The sequence below is a fragment of the Cygnus atratus genome, chromosome 12 (assembly GCF_013377495.2).
Source record: "Cygnus atratus isolate AKBS03 ecotype Queensland, Australia chromosome 12, CAtr_DNAZoo_HiC_assembly, whole genome shotgun sequence".
Taxonomy (NCBI): Eukaryota; Metazoa; Chordata; class Aves; order Anseriformes; family Anatidae; genus Cygnus; species Cygnus atratus.
The window spans coordinates 12,901,287-12,921,551 of record NC_066373.1 but is presented as its reverse complement, the minus strand read 5'-3'; the positions used below and the strand labels follow the sequence as shown (position 1 = coordinate 12,921,551).

The following is a 20,265-nucleotide window of genomic DNA, read 5'->3' as shown; positions in this document are numbered from 1 at the left end:
CTGCTGGCTGGACAAAGGACACTAAATGAGTGATGGCCCCGTGCCTCAGTTTCCCCATCTGCAACACGAGAACTCAGAGGTGCCCACACAAAAGCAGAATTACTGTAACCAGCCTTCCCAGCTGCAGGTTCCCTGCTTTGGCATTTCCTAGCTGGAACTGGTGTTCCCATGGAGCATACAAACATCATTTTCTCAGAGGACCTTGATCACACAGTGGAGGATTTTGAGACCAGGGGAGCCCCGAGCACTCATTGAGCAGCACCAGAAGAGCAACAGCTCTACACCATGGACAAAATCATCAGCTTGTCACCAGTGAACCAGCAGCATCACAAGCAGCACATCTTGAACCACCAAACGTGGGCATCCCAAACCCAGCACACCTCCTTGCCCCTCCACAGATTGAGCAGCTGTGCTCCAAATTCCCAAACTCACCAACATCTGCTGAAATCAGTATCTGGAGCTGCACAACATACATTACTTTACTTAGTGGCTGATGCCAATCATCACCAGCTCTGCCTGTTAGTTAAATCTGGGGCCACAGCAAATAGTGCCCTCTAGTTTTATCCACAGGCCTACCTTCGTGCCTGTTCTGCAGACGAACGGACCCCAGCACCCTGCAGGAGGGACCTGCCTTCATCCCTACAGCCCTGTTTCCACCATCCTCTGAACACCAAAGAAACGAGCATTCAGGACCCCATAAGGTTGGTGTCCCAGCAGAAGAAAAAATAATCTGTGGTTTAGGCATCTTCTGATTATGCAGTCAGGAAGCACACAGAAGAACTATCTTTCAGGAGTTTCAGTCCAGTGCAATTCTCGATTTGCAAAACCCCATCAGTTCCTGAGAAGCAGCCAGTTCACAAACTCCCACTGCTGATCAATTCCCTCCCCGGGGACCTCGTGTGATCAGCCCTAACCTCGCAAGCCCACGCAGCTCACTCTGAACAACGCAAAGGGAGCAGACGTGCTTCCCATCACATTCCTTGCCTGGAGATGATGGAAAACTACCTCCAAATGGGGTATCGCAGCGGACACTGCCAGAGCAGAGCCCTGCCAGGCTCAGGCTACACCTGCCTGACTGCCTGAGCTCTGTACACAACAGCTGGTAACTGTACAGTGAGCAAGAACTGGGGAGAAAAGCAGTGGTTTTGGCAACAGCTTGGTCTTTCAGCAGCATTACTTAACGCACGTGTGCAGGGAGAGCAGGGACTCTGCAGAGCAGGAAGGATAACAGGAGGTGGGACAGGAACCACGTGAGCTCTCATCCCTGCTCCCTCCTTCACAGCCCTGTGTCCTACCAGCCAGATCTCCTCCGAGAACTGGGAAGTTTTCTCCATGGAGGACTAAAGTCGGTGCACAAAGCCTCCTGAAGCAAGATGCTCAGATTGAGCTGCTGGGTGGACATCTCACAGGAGTCTGCAAACAAGCAGTGGGAGCTGTGGGGCTGGAGAATGAAGGATAAGGGCTGGGTGGGGGTCCTTGAAACAAGGGAAATCAAGAGGCAGATGCCACCTCAAGGGAGGAGTAGGGTGCACCAGGAGCTCCTGCTGAGGGACAGCAGGGCAGGAGCAGACAGGGGGGCTGGGGTAACATCAGAGGGGTTGCGAAGGAGCCATCATCCAGGACGGAGGAGTAAAAGGATGGGGAAGGAAAAAAAAAAAAAAAGGAAGAGCAATCCTCCTTCACTGAGCAGCGTAGTCTGCACTGAGCTTAGGGCTGTGCTAGCAGAACAGGGCAGGGAGGGACCACAAAAAGGGAAAAAGTGCTGGCACTGGGACTGCAGCTCTGGGAGGCAGAGCATCAGTGGAGAAACCAGAACCATTTCATGCAGCTGGGGGAAAACAGAAGAGACCAATCCCACAGACAGCCACCTCCTTCAGGAGCACGGCCATAGCAGAGCAGAGTGGGCATGAGACAAGAAAACCTGTACAGCAGCTGTGATAAGCACATCTTCACAAGCAAAACCTGCCCTTGCTCAAGGAGAAAGCTGCTTATGCAATAACATCCCATGACCAATTTGGGGGGAGGGACAGAGGAGAATAAATTATTTGATTGTGAAATGTTCCCTCTTGATTTCCAAAAAAAGCATATCTTTTCCTCCAAACACAAAGCCAACATAATTGTTTCTCTACCGGAGGTCAACAGACCTACTCACCTCTCTCTTGCAAAGTCATAATCTTCTTGCTCTTTTTCACCTATTTTCCCTTTCCTTTGGTAAAAATGACTGCAGGCTGTGTTCATTTCTCCACGCCTTGCCCCAGTGCTCTGGTGCCTCCCAACAGCTGCCCAGTAGGCAGAGCCAGCCCAAAGCTCCTGAGCACCCACCATCAGCTTTCCTGCCTCCATCACAACATCCCACCAGCCCATGGGAAGGTCTGGTTGAAATATGGTGCTCTGGTCCCAAGAAGTTAGCTTTGCCTCTGCTATTTATTTCCCCTGGTTTTGCTTGGTGGGCTTATCTCCTGTAATGGCACCAGCCCGAGGGATGCTGCCCAAGTCCCCATACTTGCTGCAGAGCTCCCTGTCTGTCACATCAGCACTTCCCTGGCTGCAGAAAGGAGGTACCAGAGCCAGGAGGAGTTCTTGTCCCAACACATCATCATTAGACATGATGTTGAGGCTGCAGCTCCCTGTTTTGTATGGATTATTAACGCAGGGTTTTAAAAACACTGCTTCTGGCTGCAAAATCACTTCAGCTATCTCCAAAACCCTACTTGCCTGTGCTCACACCCTCGCTTCTGTGCCAAGGGGCCACAGAAGAACCCGACACCAAATTCTTGGTCCTGGAGAAGTTACAGTGCTCCTGGCTCAACCATGAGAAGCTGTTTCCCAGAGGGACCCAAGGCTTTTGGTTAAAGGGGGGTGCTGACAGCACGGGAGGCACAGCCGTCCCTCTTGCAGACAATGACACTTCTGGCAAACTACTGCAGGATTCCAGGCTAGTAATTGGACCCCAGCATCCCCACACTGAGCCCCCAGGCACCTTTTTTCCCTGCGCCACCATAAGATGAGGTTGGTGGGACGTGACTACCCAGGGACAGCAGGCAACGTCACTGAGCTCCCATGCCCGTCCTCACCTGATGGTCAAGGTCACGGGCTTGGGAGACCCATACACACTGAACTTGAACTCTTCACTGAACTGGCCCAGGATGGTGGAGCTGAAGGAAATGTGGATGACCTGGAGCTCATCCGGCATGAGGATGCCCTCCCGGGGGAGGAAGGTGAAGCAGGAGCCCAGAGCAGTAACGGGAGGCACCAAGTTAAAGAGGGCATCGATGGCTCCTTTGTTGAACAGGACCGCCTGCAGCAACAAGAGAAATGGAAGTGTGTAAGGAACCTTCCTTTCTTACAAAAGGTTGACCTACTTTCTAGTCAAACAATTAACATCTGTAAAAGGCAGCTGTGTGCTGCTGCCTGGCAGAAGCCAAAGAAAATACAGCAGGACAAATTCCGCCTTTGGGCTTCCTCATGCAAAGGGGAGGTATTTCATAAGAATGGAGCAACTCTGGGTTTATTTTTTTCTTTAGTCTGCCAGTTCCTCAATCTGCTCAACCAGCAGTGTCAGGAAAGGATGAGAGTGAGGTGCAGAGCAGCTCTCCCTGTTCAAGAATTTCTCTTTACAAACAGCCATAGCCATTGCCTAAGATTTTATTGTTGCGTAGACAAAAAAAAATATGTTAATTTAGAACCAACGTCATGTTTTGTAGAATACTCAGAGACCTACCACCCTGAACACACGACGATCCCTGGGCACCTGTAGAGTTCTGCGAGATGCCCATGTGTGCCTGGGGTGCTGGTGGTGTCCCCAGACCCCCTGCAGCAAAGCTGTACGCTTACTGACCGGTACAGGGCAAACCCTGCCCTCTCCACGCACCGGTCTGTGCATGTTGGATTTCTTTTCCCTACCTTTTGCCCTCAAGAAATCTGCTGGAAAAACTGAGACAGATGCATAAAAGTGTCCTTTTGCTTTTTAATTTTGCAGCTGCTGCTGAAAATATTCAGGTATTCAAACCCCACACTGGTACATTGGACACTTATTGAGCCCGCCTGAGCTGAGGTTTCTCTCCAGTCCAGCTGTTTAGGACAGCACTGACTAACAGCATCATTGGCTTATTCGTCTTTTCTCAGGTAATGAAAATAATAAATTGATATAGAGAGAAGCAATAAGGTATCAGCATTAAAAATGCATCGAGCGCAAAATATTTTGGTAAGAAAACACCTCAACATGTCCTTCCCTGCCACAGTCAAGCTTTTGAAAATGTCTGGCATGATGCATTGCCTCATTTACTACCTCTTTTCAGTTGCTCTTTTTTTTTTTTAATTTGAAAAAAAAATGATGCTATTGGTAGGGCAAATCTATGGAAAGTTCCTCGGCTTCTTTTGCAGAAAGGCTTTGTTCTTTATAGAGCCAGGGAGGCACCAAGTCTGAAGCTTGGTGAGAGGCAGCAGAGGGTGCTCCCTGGTTCTGCACAAGGACCAGACCTGAGCTGGGGACTGGGTGGCTTCCACTGCCCAGGATCAGGCAGAATGTGCTCCACCAAAACCTCTTTGCACTGGGTTGCACTTCAAATTCCTTCTGGCTGCTTTTCAACAGCCAAGGTACAAAGGCACGTGTCATCCAGGGCTGAACCCATAGCCTCCGAACACTTACCCTGTTGACCTAGTGCCACTTTCAGGTCTTGAGTTTGTGCACGAAGCCTCCCAGCTGCCCTCCAAAGGTTACCAAGAGTAGGAGTGGGATTTCACAGACAACACGTGCCTTCCAGACCCCACCAAAAGCACCCAGACTCTGCCCGACCCCCTGGATTTGAGCAGTGCGTGGTGCCACCTGCCCTGCTCCCAGCCACAGAAGTGCTGTGCAGATACCCAACACAACCTCCTCCAGCTCACCTCATAGCTGTGGGCCGATCCAACGAACACCTTCCCGATGTCAAGCTGGTCAAAGCTGAAGCGCAGCCTGGGCCCTTCGCCTTCCCCTTTGACGCGCAGGGGCAGCCTGGTCTCTCGGCCTGGGGAGAGGTTTGGAGAGGTTTCCAGTTCAGTGCCATCATTCCCTCTGTGCCCCTCAGTGCCAGTCCCTGTCCCCACGTGGGCAAGGACCAGCTCTGGATGCTCTAGCAGAAGACACAGAACCCCCCTCCTCCCTGTGGGGATGCATGAGGAGTGCCCCCTTGGGACAGTCTCTAATGCAGCCATCAGCTCGTGCCCGAAAAAACAACACTGAACTTCACGTGTCATCTGCAAGCTTCCACCCATGAGTTTGGGTGAGGCTGAAACCCATTCAGTGAAAGCACAAAGATCATGAAACAGAAGCAGGGACAGACACACACGGCCCATGGCGAAGCCTCCCTGGAGCCCCCAGCCTCACTGCAGGAGCGCAGCTTTACACCCGAACTCCAACATGCTCCTTTGCTTCTGTAGGGCTGCTGAGGTGACATAACACAGGAGTTTTTGGTCCAAAGGTCTCTCTGAACCACAGGAGCAGCCCAACGTGCCTGAATCCTACCTCGAGTCTGGTCTTGGGTCTCCCTGCTGCCACCCCATTCTGCACGGAAGGTGAGTAGCAGAAGGAGGAGAGGAAAGTCCTAGAGTGATGCTCACCATTTATTAAAGATTAGGGTCTGAAAGTTGTGGGGTTTTTTTGTTGTTTTTTTTTTTTTTTTTTTTCCAAATTCTGCTGCACCATTAAAAAATGCCCTAAAAATGCCCTAAATGACTTGCTATGGGAAAGAAGGACCCAGATGCGACAACGTGGTGACTGTGCCACAACTTGAAACACTCTCCTGGCACAGCCTTTTCAATGACACCTGACTTTTTGATCTCGCAGCCACGAGGTAAGGATGTTCAATAAAAGCCCAAAGCCAGAAAGCAAGAGCTATGGAGCTTTGTTGAATTCAACGTTTGTTAAATAGATACAGCCAAAGGCCAGCCGACAGCAGAGATGAGAGTTGTGTTTCACAGCTCAGACACTAATTGGAGGGCTGTGGATTTTCTTTCACAGACACAGTAAAGGAGGCAGCACTGGGTGCTCACTGTCAAGAGATTTCTCCACCTGGCATCATGAGTGGCTTCATTTTCATTAAAAACTCTAGGTCTAAACCACCAAAGCTTTTAGGAAATGGCAAATGTTTTCAAGTGATGAGCTTTTGTCCATGATCACGCTGCGAAGCTGAAGTGCATGCACCTGAGCAATGTCTCCTATGGCCACTGCACCTGAATGAACCAGATCCTCCTCCTGCAGGATGTCCTCAGCCTCTCCCAAAGGCCCACAGAAACTCTCCTTTCCACCCTATGCTGGTCCTGGAGCTTCAGCAAATAATAGAAACTTTGCTCTTCCTCCTTGCAGACCAAACTACAGGCAGCCTCGCTCAGGAGGACCGAAACTAAAAACAAGCCTCCTTTTGGGCCTCAACCCCAAATCCACACCTGATGCTATGGAGTGAGGATTTGGATCTTAGGAGGGATAATACCTGGGCACATTGCACAGGGCGTGCAACCCAGCACTGCTACCAGTCACCTCTTTGCTTCCAAATCAGTGCAAGTGGCCCGAAAGCACAGGACTTTGCTGTCAAAATCCTTAACTTCTGCTGCTTATGACACCTTTTTTCTGCTCACAGAGCAGCCCCATGTTTTGTGGCTGTTTTTGAATGTGATTTTCATCCAACCACATCAATAAACAGAGATCCACAGCTTCGCATCACACGGCTCTGCCCCTGGGCTCATCATATGGGGCTTTGCTCCTCCAGCTCTCACGGCCCAGGCCTGTGAGAGGCTTAAGGGTTTTGGAATAAATCAGTCCTAATACCAAGCCTAATACATTTCTGAGAGCAGACGAACCTAAAACTGAATGATGTTGTGCCTCTGAGCCCCCATCGTCTTCTGCACGCTTCCTTCCAGCAACTCAAGAGCCATGGTTTTATTTGCATGAATAACTAAAGGTTCATTCTGAGCTCAAATATTTGCTGAGAGCAAATTTCAAATCACTTCTTAACCGCCAGGTTTGCGGGTTGCATGATGCTGTTCAATTCTGTAAACCCCCTGATCCACCAGGACCTTCCAAGCAACGCAAGGAGATACCTGCAGAGAAGCGGAGGCCAAAACACCTTCCTGTGGGGTGTGAGATCCAGCTGTGCAATGCACGGAGCTGCACTGTGGCAAAACCTCCACCTATTCTCAGCTAGGGACACATGGGCCACCTGCAGATCACGCTCCTAAGGGACCTGTGACCAGCATCCAAATGCACAAGGAACAGCCACGCTTCTTAGAGGAAACAAAGCAAAATCAACTAACTCCTTAGCTGAAGATGGCTTCAAACTCTTTCTGCACCAAGGGACCTTGACTCTGACAGTTCCCACCCTGATAGCACAGTCAATCTGCTCTGGTTTTACAAGGAGGGGGTCTTGGCACAAGTTAAATGACCTCCTCTAAGTCCTCCTGCAAGGAGCCAGTGGAAGAGCTGAGCTCTCCGTGGGCCCATCGGGGGCATGAAAGAGCCAGCTCCTCTTCCCAGAAGCAGGCTGCTTGCCCAGCTCTGCGCCCCAGTCTCCCAGGCTGGCTCCAGGACTGCACACCAGCAGCTTTCCTCCCTCTCTGCTGTGGAGCAGCCCTCCTGGTGCAAGCCCTGGAGTTGCCTGCAGCAAAGCAATGGACGCCAAAGAAGGAGCGCAGCATCCCCTGGGAGACAACTTTTAAAATAAACCCTTCCCTTCCACATCTCTAACAACTGCAGCTGGCGGGCAGGAAGACAGTTTGTTAACACAAGCCCTGTGTAATTACTGTAGGTGGCATTTGCCAAGCAAACCCCTTGCAATTACTGTATAAATAAAAAGCTGTTCTGTGACATTTGTATCCGCCAGCTCGGAAGGGAACAGCACAGAGCAGCCTGGCTGCTGGAGGACCACGGCCTCGCACCCCTTCCTCTTCAATGGGGACAATGTGGGGAAAAAATGATGTTTCCTTTCCACTCGTGGAACATAACCAGCACCACCCAGAGCCCCAGAGGAAGGGCAAAGCCACCAGCACAGTGGGTGAGGGAAGAGGGAGAGGGGAGCCGTACCTGAGATGTCACAGAAGACGGTCTGCTGATAGACTCTAGCTTCGCGGGGTTTGAAGATCACGTTAATTTCAGCTGAGGAGTTTGGCCAGATGTCTCCCTCCTGAAACAGAAGTGGGCAGCAAACCGTTTATATCTCCAAACATCACCTTTCTCCTTTTCAACCACAGCCTTGTAGCCCATATTCATGCATCAATGAAGAGCAAGGAGCAAGTGAATGCTTAGCAACAAAACTTATCAAAGATTTTGGTATCAGATGAAAACACCTGTTTCTAAATCCCTCACCTCTGCTGGCACCTCGCAGGGGCATTTTGTTAAAGATCAGAGAAAGGAGCTGACAGTCGGATGTGGCCTGTTTGCCTCTGCAGGATGCACACCCCCTCTGTTCCTGAACGCAGGATCAGACACAGAGATGGCATTTGCCTACAGATCTGCACCTCTTTCAACCCCCCCAAAAAATAAAAAATCAGGTAAAATAGCTTTTGTCATGCTCTTGCTTAGAGGCATCCCAAGTGTCTGACTTGAGCTCTAACATTGCCAGTGCTTCTTTGTACATTTGTTAGCATAAATGCGCAGTTCTGACAATTATTATAATAATCCCTGCAAGGGATGAAGAAATTGGCTTATTGAAGGAGACAAAGAGAGCAGAGTTATTATTCTATCAACAAACTAAGGCCTTAATTCTGCTGGCTGCTGGGTATCCTCAGTGCTTTGTCCAGAAGAGTCCTGAGATGACAGGAGCCTCTAGCACTCCTTGGGCAGAAATATTAAGCAGCTGTAACGCTTCCCATAGACTCGGTGCTTCGAGCTCAGAGGACGGTTCTTGCAGAGACCGAAGAGACGTGGCAAGTTGTTGGGCTGCAGCTGCAAACAGCTCCCAGACCACGCAGCCTGCTCGGAGAGAGCCGCATAGAGGGGAGAGCAGGCGGGGAGGAAACCTCCTCCGACACCAAGAAATCACCACCGCCACAGCAACACGCACAGCCTGAAAGCACAAAGTTGCTTGGCTTCTTCTCCAAAAAAACTGGAAGCGAGATATTTGCCAGATCCTGCTTCTATCCAGCAAGGAATAGGATGAAGACAAAGCTTCCCTGGGTTATTTCCTGGGGGTCTAATCCAGATCCTTGCATAGCATCACTGGTGATGCTGAGATCACTGCTGGCACACTGATGGAGGACACTGCTGAGAGTGGTAGAGGTGCTTGAGGTCTTCATCTCATGCAGGGGCACAAAGCAGCAGTGGGCACCATGCCCTGAGCCCTGCAGCCAGAGCACAGGGAAGGTGAGGGATGCCCAGCAATTAGCAGCAGCAAGATGGACCCGGTTTCAGAACAGCCGAGCTGGCTGCAAACCGCAGAGGGTGCACGAAAGAGATGGGGCAGGGCCAGTGGGACTGGGGGAGAAAACCAATAGCAGGATCCACAGCAACCCCAGATGGCTCGGGGCTGGTCCAACTCCTCTGTCTACTGTTCCTTTGCTTTGCTGTAGGATAAAATTGCCAACACACAAACAGCAGCTCAGCTGCTCCGTGCTGCATCACCCTCGCTGGCCCGGCACCAAGGAGTGCCTTGCACTTACCTCCTGATTTCTTAAACCTGATCCTTAAACTGTGCAGAAGCCTTTCAGTTTGGTGTGGGCTGATCAGCAACACCAAATGCCTCCTGTGAGAGCACCCAAAGAAACCAGAGGCCAGCATCCCCCACCACCTCCACACCAAGACCAAGACCTCCGCTATGGAGCAAAACCGAGGGGAAATTTCCCCTGGGTAGCCCAGACATCGCCTACCACAAAATGAACTTCGCTGGGACTCCGTAGTTGTTGTAAATCTTTGGAACACGTCTGGAAAAGCAGGCTGAGATTTTATATCGATACCCGTTGTAGCAGAACAAGTTCTCACTAAGCCCAACCATGCCTGGGAAGCAAGCGCGCATCCCTCCTTCCAGAGACCCAGCAACAAACTCCCGTGAGTGTAATGCAGCAGAACCACTCTTCCAGGCCAGCCACCTGGCAAGGCCCAGTTTTGCTGCTCACGGCCTGCCTTACACACCAAAATCAGGCTTCTTGGCCCTGTGGGCACCTCGGGGCAGTTGGGTTATTACTCAGCAGTTGACAGAGGCAATACATCTCCCGTTAATGGAAGCAAGCGTAATACAATTCATAAGCAAAAAATGAACCTAAGCAGGAAAGGGAGAAAATTAAAAACCTGTTGGCCTGATGAATATGTATCTGCAAACAACAGCGTGGTTTTCTAGCTGAGCGAGTTTAGCTGACTGTGGGATTCGACCAACTCTGAGACCAGCACATCTGTGATGGAAATAGGGCCGATGCACCGCCGGGGCTCAGCCCTGCAATATCTCATAGTAGGGACAGGCCCGGCAGTGCACGGGGACCCAGGGAGGTGGCACAAAGCCAGAAGGGACAGGAGTGGGAAACCACTCAAAAACAGCACCAGGAGATGTTGCAGCTATGGCAGGGAGGAGTTCAGGGAGAGCCCCTGAAAAGACCCGTTCCAAAGGCTCCCTGCTGCGCAGCGGGCAGAAGCTGAGCACAACAAGGGTTTGGCCCCCAGCAGAGCCCAACCGGGGTCCTACAGCACCACCAGCACTTCAACCACAAAATTCCAGAGCCCCAGTGTCCCAAGGAGAGCTCCTGCTGTACAGAGGGGATAAGGGCTGACTCCTCAGAACCTGGATGCCTGGGTGTGCGAGAGAGGCAGCAGCATTCCCACTACCCATAACTAGATTGGATAATGTATTGGGAGCCTGGGGATACGAGGCAGAACAGCCCAGGTTCTCCCCCAGCCCCAAGTTTTGTGTCAAAGGCAGGCAGGGACACCCACTCTTCCACAGGACAAGGTAAAATCCTTCTCTACTCCTTGCACAGCACCAGGGGTGCACCGGCCCCAGGAAAACAAGGATCCACAGCACTGCATAGCCCGAGGAACAGCCCCAGCACCAAGAAGAAACACACCTTCAGCAACTACCTGGGAGAACGCTGCAAATTTACGTCTCCAAACAGCAAGGGAGTGGAAATGAGTCTCCGCAGGCGCTGCTCTGAGTGACTCGGTTCCTGGTGGGATGATTTGCGGGACCACCGAGACCACAGCAACTGCTGCAATACTGCTAGGATGTCCTCGCACACTGCACGATTAATCCATGGGGGGCAGCCCAGGGCTCCGGGCAGACATTGTTTTACAGCCTAAACAGGTAAGGGTGCAGCACACTACCCTGGTCGTGACCCTAGCAAGGGACATCTCCATAAATCTGAAGCGTGATCCCGTCCCAGCATAGGGTCAGATGAGACGCCTCCAAGGCTCCAGAGGAAACAAGCCCAAGGACTAGCAGCAAAACCCAGGCTCTATGCACCAGCACAGCCCTCCAAGATAATTCTGAGCAGAGTTATCAGTGTAGCCTTGCACTCCTCCTCACGAGCAAGAAAACATTCATCAGCAGTTAACAGACGCATCTCCTGATGTGAAATCACCCTGCTGCAGGATGCAGCCTGTTTTCAGGGAAGACTTTTGGAAATCCGTCCACAGAAAACTTCCGTGTTCTCCAGTTAGTCTGTAAGCCAGGCAACTTGACTCCAAAAGTGGAGGGCAAGAAAAAATTACCAGTTACATTTTATTCTACTGTTCCACGACTAAAACAAATTCTTTTAAGACAGTCATAACTATTCTGGGAAATTCTGGTCATTTCTCCCTTCGTTATTGCAGTATGTCAGACTATAAAGCTAGAAGATTTTATGAGTTATTTCTCCTGGGAAATAAAAATAGGCTGTTGAAGAGGTTCCTCACCACATTCCTGCTACCCCTGGGAAAACAAGGGCTGCTGATTAAAAGGATATGCTCCATTTCCCACCCTTTCAGGCTAGCTGCTGCAGGCGTGCCTGCCTTGAGAGCTCCGGAGCGAGTGGTCTGCTGGGCTGGTGTGCTGTCTGCAAGGAGAACATGGAGCATGGGACCCTGCTGTGGTTGTTATCCAGGGCAGGAACCCAACCCAGGGTGCTGCAGACACCATAGCACAATGCTCAATGGCAGCCTCAGGCTGGTGGCACCAATTGCAGAGGATGAACACACGATGGTGCAGCACAAAAACTGCAGCGGCACGCTGGGACTCACGGAGGCACACATGGTCTCCACGCAAGAGCCCAACTGCAGATGTTTGGGGATCTTTTTTCCCCCTCCCCCAGCCCCTAAATGATGAGAATCTGCCAGTTTCCTGACAGCCTGAACAAGAACAAGCTGCTCCTGAGAAGTTCACCAACTCTTCTGCCTTGTTTTGCAGAGGGGGATGCGAGCCACAGGAAGGAAGTCACTGTTCAAAGCAGACATTGACCCCAAACCATGCTGGCAACAGAAGCACTGAAACAGCACCCAAGGTGTGTCCTGCTAACAGCTGCCTCTTCCTGTAAATAGCTGAACCCACTGCGGGCTGTGGGACGCAGCAGTGCTCCCAGCAGAGCCGGTGCCTTCTGCCACAACCTGCAGGAACCTCCCTGGGCACGGGCAGCAGCTTGGTTCCCCACTTGGTTCCCATGCTGCTGCCTCCTGGTCCAACCTCTGCCTCCGCAGCACAACCTGGAGATCCAACACCTGGAGATCTTGCAGACCATCTCCATCCGCTCCCAGCTCACACGTGGTGCTGAGGAATCACCACCAGGCAAGGGCACGACAGCGATGGCTCATCAAGGGCAGCGCAATGGTAACAAACCCATGCCCTCCCTTTCTCCTGGTTTCCATTTCCAAGGAGTCAGCTCCCACGCGTTTGCAACGTGACTTACAGCCAGGCTGTGGCGGGCAGGATGCAGCAAAAAAGCAAGGACTTTGTCCTGCGGTAGCCACCTGGGATTCTACCACAGCTGCTTCTGCTGACATATTGCGAGTATTTGCAAAAACAAATTAAGCCAAATCTGAGATGCATTGGGGAAGTCAGAGTTGTGTAACAGCTTGTTTCCCACAGGCTGGGACGGCTGCTCAAAATGTTTGTCGTCACATGGTAGCTCCAAAATCACTGCCTTCTCTTTGGCAGTGTTATAATTTTCATTAGCTCGTTAACCCTGTGCAGACTGGAGTGATCTGCTGCAGCTTCTACAGGCAACAACAGCTGAAAATACCAGCAGCTGGTGATCAACATAGGCAGCAAAGCTCCTGCACGAACTCCGCAGAGCCATCCTGCCCAGGAAGTTCTCCAGCCTGTAAGCCTCCACCAGCTTCCTAACCACTGGAAACAATTTGAGGACTTTAAAAAATGAATCAGCTTTAACCCATCCTTCCTCCCATCCCTGGTCACAAAAGGGTTTGGTAATTTCCACTGCGATAGGTAGGAAGAAGAGAGCAATCCCTACTGATGGCCAGAAGGTCTGTGGAGGCATCAAGGTCCCAGCCTTGGGCATCCTCTTCATCAGGTTTACATGGGAGAACACAAAGGGTGTCTGCCAAAGCAGAGGGGCACGGAGCCATCACCAGGGAGGAGGCTGTGAGTCAGTGACAGTGGAGTTTCAGATTCTGTGTTTGATAGAGGACAAAATACCTATCTGATGAAAAGAAATCCACATGCTGGGCAGAGGAGAAAGAAAGACACAAGCAAAGCTCTGAATATGGAAATGGTTGTTCCATAAATAATGGAATTAATGGAAATCAAAAGCCTGGTAACACTGCACAAGGCAGAAGGGGAGAGACTCGTGTATAAGCCCACGTACAGACAGTCCTGGAGCAAGGTGCCTAACAGCAACAGGACCAGCTAGGAAACATTTCCACTCAGGACTTGAGCCCTGGGACATGCCCCAAACACTGCCCTGATGCCCCACAGGGTGCTCTTAGTGCTCAGCTCCTGCTGACAACGTTGTTCCTACTGCTCTGACATTCTCTCTTGGTCAACCATGCCGCTACAAGCTAGCGGGGTGAAACTGCTCTTGTTCTGCTGGGCTTGGTGGCTCTCAGCCACGTCTGGGCTATAGGGTAACCAGGAAGAGAACAGGGTCCCCTTCTCTAAAAAAATTAGTTTCACCTATTTTAAGGGAAAGAAGAGGTTGGGCTCATTCTAGGGTTTGCTCTAAAGATGAGGCAAGATTTTGCACTGCTCAGACCAGGCAGATATTCAGTCACAGCTTGGGTTGGTTGAAACACCTGGGGGTTTGTTTGCATAAGCAGAAAAGCAGAAGTATTTGTGATTACATGCAACAGAGCTCAAAAAGCCTGTTTCAGCCCACCAGCCCTGTGTCCAGGCTCAGAGGTGGCAGCGGGCAGGAGATTCAGACACGGTACATGAAGGGATTGGTACTTCCACGGTTAAACCTGGGCTGAGTTTGGCCTCCTTTGGTTTTGTTTTTGTTTTTTTTTGTTCTGTGTTTTTTGGATTACCATGCGAACTGACAATGCTCTAATGTCCTTTGCTAAGCTGCACAGAGTGTGTGTAAGGTGTGCCCAAAGTGCTACCTCTGCAAGCTCCAAGCATGTTTCAGAGGGGTGTGTGGACGAGAGGAGCTCACGCTCAGGAAGCACGAGCCAAGCACACATGGCCCAGCACCGCTGCCTTGCTCCCAGGGAGCTCCCCGTGAGCAGGGCTGAACTGGACACTGCTCCCACCCCCTTTTACACTGGGGAGAGCGAGGTACGGCGGTCCCAGGTACTGACCCGTCCCACAGAGCCCAGCAAGCACTGCAGCACTCCGCTGCCTATGTGTCAGTGGAGCAGAGTGATGCTGCCTACAGCAGTAAACTCACAGCCCTTTGGTAGCTCAGCTTTGGGCAGCTTCTTGCAGCTTTTTTTGCTCTCCCAGCCTTGCTAGAAACCTGACGTCTTCTCTCCCAGCCAAGGCAGGGATGTGCCGAGTGACCTCATTTCGGGAGGAGGAGAAGGGAGAGGTTCCCGGCTGTCGCTTACCACTGGCTCAACAGTGAAGATGTCGTCGGAGAAGAGCATGGAGTCACCCCGCACCTTTGCCCGCTCGTTCTGGAAGATGCGGGAGAGAATGGAGAGGCGCTCTCGCAGAGTGGGGTCCACGGCACACCCCTCGATGAAGCGATCCATCTCACCCTCCTCCTGCCGCTGCAGCCTGCCACACAGCCTGAGGCCACAGGGAGAGAGAAACCAAGCGGATAATTTAATAAGCAGCATATTTGCAGATGCTGCCATGCGAGAGCAGGGCCAGCGACACGCTCAGCAAGGAGCTGCAACAGCACAGCAAGGGGCTTGCCCAGAGCCCGGGGGTCCTGCATGGGCCAGATCACTGCTCTCCAGCACAGCAGGTGATTTTATTCTGCAAGTACAAGCTGAGAAGAGGGTTTCAAAAGCTAGCAGCCCCCGGCAGAGCCTCCTGGCCCAAAAGCTGCTGCTGCAACTATAGGAGCATCCAACCAGCTGCCCTACCTGGCTTCTCCTACCCACGGAGCTGCTTGTGGGAGGCAGGGAGCAGAAACACAGGTGCACCCACCCCAGCGCTTCACCGTGTCTCAGCTGTGGCTTACTAGCATTAGCTGTTTTTCTTCCCTTTTGGACCAGAACACAGTATCTGCTTTCTGCTCCTTACAGGGTTTTCCACAATAGGGTCCCAGAGCATTTTAAAAGCAAACTAACGGACTCAGGCATCACATCATCTGGATGAAATGGATGGTTTTATACACGTGAAAACAGAGGAAAGGACTTTGTGGAGCATCACCCAGCGAACAAGTCAGGACCAGCACCTCTGAATTCAGCCCCTTCAGTCCAGCCTTGAACAGCCTCGTCTTCCCCCTCTTCTCCGCCTTCTCTGCAGAGCTTGCCCCAGTCTCTCCCTACGCTGGCAGCAGAAATCATTCTGGTGTCTACAGATCCCGATCAAGAGATGAGAAGGGAGCACTGTGACAGAGCAGCAGCTTCCAACCCGGCACACTGCTGTCCCCCTTCACGCTCCAGTCCCCTGGCCATGAAGACCCAGCAGGTGACAGCTCGGGGGGAATGAGCGGAAGGCTCCGTATGGGGCAAATTGAGGTGACACAGAATAAAAAGGATAGCAGTCATCACCGTGCTAAATTCAAATGCAATTAGAAAGGAAATACAGTCGTGGCCATTACGAGCTGCACACAGACAGAGCCTCAGGCAAATGCTGTCACCAGTGCCAAAAATACTTGCTTTGGCTAGCTCCCCATAGAGCACCATAGGAAATCTTTCTCCATGGCCGACCTACAATGCTTTGGAGTAGGAGAAAGCACTGAGATGAGCGATCCTGACCAAAGCTCCATCCACAGACAGGAATCCCACCATCACATCCCAGGAGGGATGCGGAGCAGAGCCCTGGATGTTCCCCTCCTAGCGATCTGGGTCCCCTGGGGCCACATCCCAGTGCAGGGCCCTGCACTACCTCCCCCCATGGAAAAGTCTTCCCTGCTGTGAGGCCTCCAGCTTCTCTAGGGTTTGGTTTTCTCTTCCTCAACTGCAAAGGAGTGGTGCAAAACCCATATTTACTAGGCTCAGAAAGCTGAACATCTTGTATAGCGCCCCAAGCGCACCCATATTTCTAGAAGTTTCTGTATGCATCTCCTCAGCCCCAGGCACCCCACAAGAATTATTTTGTAGGAACCCCATCCTCAGGGACCAGCCCACCAAGCTGCGAGGCAAAGAAGCAGATATGGGCATGCAAAGCACAAAGGCGCAGTGAAATTCTGTGTTTCATGTAATTTCAAGCCCAAACGAATCCTTCTCCAAGGAAGCTCAAAGCAGCCCTAACTGCACCATCGCTGCACTCTGAATTTGCAGGTTCAGCTCAGGTGTTTCCTGGGCAAAGCTCAACAATTCTGCGCAGATGCTGCTGTCCCTCAGGGACCCAAGCATGTGCCCCATGGATGAACACAACTGATACCCAGATAGTTTTGTGAAGCCCCAGCTGTTCCTCCTGGGATGGGCAGCCCCAGCAAGAAGGACACACAATAGTGTGTGCACCAAGGGGGTGACAGCAGAGCAGGGGCATTGGAGCCAGGGCCATCCCTGAGGCTTGCAGCAAGGAAGACCAGAATGCCCCAAAGCCTAGAACCCAAATTGGCATGAGATCAGATGTAATTGGGGAAAAAAATCACATGGATGTTAACTATGAGGAAACGGTGGTTGCTTCTGGGGCAAAGGGGATGGCTCAGGGTCCAGTCAGAGACAGGTGGGAAGAGATGGTGAAGGGAGGGTTCAGGGAAGCACCAAGAGAAGGTCATGAGGTTTTCTTTTAACACATTGAGCTTGCACTCAAGTCACACGCTTTGTAATTAAAAATAGAGAACAGTGGAAAACTAGCTTTAGCCTTCAAGGCATTTCTGACCTAATTATGTTGAACTTTATTTGCTCAGAAGCCCTTAAAAAGTGCTCCAGTTTAAGGCAGCTTCCTGATCAGCAATGGGCTCAGAGTAACTCCGATATACCTACATCCATCCAAGCCTGAAAAGTTGTACAAGGATTCCCTAAATCATCCAAGCTTGTAAGTGTAATTTTCCCAGGCTGCACGTGTTCTGCCTGAGATGGAAAATCTCAGGTGGAGAGATGGAAAAAATGGCTGCCTGAGATGGAAATCCCCCTCTCCACCAAAGGGACTCCCTGAAGGACCTGTCCCAGCCCTTGTCCCTTCAGCAATGCTGTCACAGTCTGCCCCATCCCTCCACGCAGGGAGCAGGAGCCTCAAAGACTCGCCTTCTCTGCAGATCCCCTTGCCCCTAAGGGATCTGGAGAGAGCCAGCCTCTGAAGCAGCAAGGTGTCTCATTGTGCTGGAAGCCCAGCAGCACAGGGCAGCTCAGCATCCTGCAGCAGGAACCCCTCTGCCTGCTCATTATTGGCAGAGGAGCCTTCATCTTATGAAAGCTGAAGCAAGGGCACCACTGCAGGTATTCTAGCAGGGATGTCACCTGCAGCTGTGCTGAGTGCTCCTACTGAATGCAGTCCTCTTGGACCCCCATAGCCCTAGGGTCCCCAGATCTCAGCAGTTTGTGCTCCCATAGAATGTCAGTTTGCAGCCTGAGCAAATCCAGACGTTGCGATCAACCTTTCCTCCCCGAAATATTACCCCCAGCTGGAGTACAGGCAGAACTCCTCAAGTGCTGAGCTCCATCGCCCCAAAGCTCAGCGTCACACACCCTGACACCTCGGATGGTTTACTTGTCCCAATCCATTTGGGATCACCAACACCCCTTTGAAGCCACACGCGAGTACCGTGCTGAAATGAATTCTTCAAACGAACCTCAGCTTGTGCTGATCTTCCTCTTCCTGAGTAACAAAAGCCTTCCACTGGAAGTGGGCTATGATTTCACTCCGATTGTGGATAACGACGGACCTGCGATTTGCCAGCGTGAGGTAAGTCTTCTCGATTGTCAAGGAGTTCCTGTCCAGCCTGATGTTGACATCTACAGCTGCTCCATAAAGGCTTGTGTGAACATCTTCACCTGCAACAAAGCAAAGCAGAACCCTGGCTCAGCTTGGCTCATTTGCTAGAAGAAGTGCAAGGAATGGAGCAGAACCCAGCTAACAGAAATAAACCAGCTACAGCATTTAGCTGGATTATCAGTTCCAACGGTCAGCACATTTATCACCTCCTGATAGCTGCCCTGAGCACAGCACGAGGATCTCTGGGGCACAACCTTGAGCACTCATTTTCTGGCTGTCCTTGTAGAGGTTTACCCCTATGCTGACAGCACTTAAAGTGAGATTTTCAGATGCATCCAGGTGGCCACCCCACTGAGGTCACAGGGATCGCTGCCTCAGCCAAGGGTTTCAGGGGTGTCCCTGGGGTCTCCTGGGGGCACTACACCAGCGTTGTCCCTCCTGATTTGCTTTGCAGACAGGCAAAGGTGCTGGGAGGCACGTGGTGCAAAGCCTTCAGGGAACAAGGCAAGCGACAGCCGCTGGCAGGGCTTGGAAGAATTCAGCCGTCCTGCCTCCATCCTGCTTTTAAGGAAGCTGCAGTGGTGGTGGTTTCAGGCCAGAGCTAAGTATGTTTTGAGAAAGACAGCAACTTTCCCAATAACAAGACAATCTCTCTTCTATAGTGGACAACTTAACATGCAAAAATGAAATTCAGAAGAGTCGGAGGCAGGTGTGCTTACAAGCACTTCCCCTCCAGTGAATACCTGGCATGCAGAACCACGCAGAACCTGGAACCACAACCTGGGAGAAGTGCACGGCGCCTGGAGAGCACCCAGCTCAGGCTTGGAGAAACGTCAGCTAATGCTCTACAGCCACCAGACACTGGTGGCAAGAACCATCACAGAATAAACGCCACGAAAACTACGTCTGTCCCACTGCCTAAAGCTGCAGCTGCACGGGTCCTGAAGTACCAGGCAGAGTTCTGATGCTGAAATATTGGGTGTAGTTGTGATCTCAAAAAAAAAAAAAAAAAAAAAAGTTGAAGCATTTCAAATGGAGAAGGGCAGAAAGAATGATTAAAAGCATGGAGCAGCTTCTATATAAAGAGAGGCAGAATAGGATTCCTCGACCTAGAAAACATACACAGGGGAGACAGTTAAGAGGTTTGTAAAAGCATGAATGGCCTGGAGAATGTCAATAAGGAGAAAAATCTCACCATTAGTCATAAGACAGGAACCCAAGGACCCAAAATAATTTTCTCAGAAGTTACATAAAACAAGTAGTAATTTTTCAGAGAACATTCCTCCCGTTAGAACATGCTGCTGTAGGATGCTGTAGAGGCTAACATCTATAAACCCAGAGAGCAACTGGACAAATTCTTAGAAGACAAACCATCAGCAGCTATTAAAGAGAGATGAGAATAAAGCCTCCAGCCCACCAAACCGCCAGCTCCAGAGCCCACGGGGGAATACAGCAATGTGCAGCGTGTCCACGTGCTTTGCCAAGCAGCCTCTACTGCTTCTCGCCTGGGTGGGAACCTGGGTACAGCCACCCCTGTGCGCACCGAGGGCTGTCCCACAGGTTGTAGGGCTGGCCGGAGCACCCCATCCAGCAAGCAGCAAATCGCTCGGTGTCCCCAACACCCTGTGCCACGGATCAGGGCATAAGAGTGGCTGACTGCCTCCCATCCCAGGTGCCAAAGTGGATGCAACATTTCATTTAAGACTCGCAGTTGTTTGATGTGTAAGTTACAGTAAAGTCCCTGCTGTGACAGGGATGTAGCACTGGGTATTTGGCTTGACGGGGTGGTGTTCATGGTGTGCACTTGGGGATGCTCTGCTGCCACGAAGGCACGTTCACTGAACCCAGACTTCTCTGCCCTATCATTATTTACACAGCACCT

At 51.4% G+C, this 20,265-nt stretch overlaps 1 protein-coding gene across 1 annotated transcript in view; it reads right to left on the bottom strand.

Moving 5' to 3' along the window:
- The window catches only part of HYDIN (HYDIN axonemal central pair apparatus protein), a 121,722-nt gene that overhangs the window by 78,794 nt on the left and 22,663 nt on the right, over positions 1 to 20,265 (bottom strand). Inside the window, exons 7-11 of the mRNA XM_035543765.1 lie at positions 18,241 to 18,442; positions 14,933 to 15,116; positions 8,054 to 8,153; positions 4,888 to 5,006; positions 3,075 to 3,298 (exon numbers count right to left, since the gene is read on the bottom strand). Coding sequence (XP_035399658.1) covers positions 3,075 to 3,298; positions 4,888 to 5,006; positions 8,054 to 8,153; positions 14,933 to 15,116; positions 18,241 to 18,442 — 829 coding nt within the window. The remainder of the gene's footprint in view (positions 1 to 3,074; positions 3,299 to 4,887; positions 5,007 to 8,053; positions 8,154 to 14,932; positions 15,117 to 18,240; positions 18,443 to 20,265) is intronic.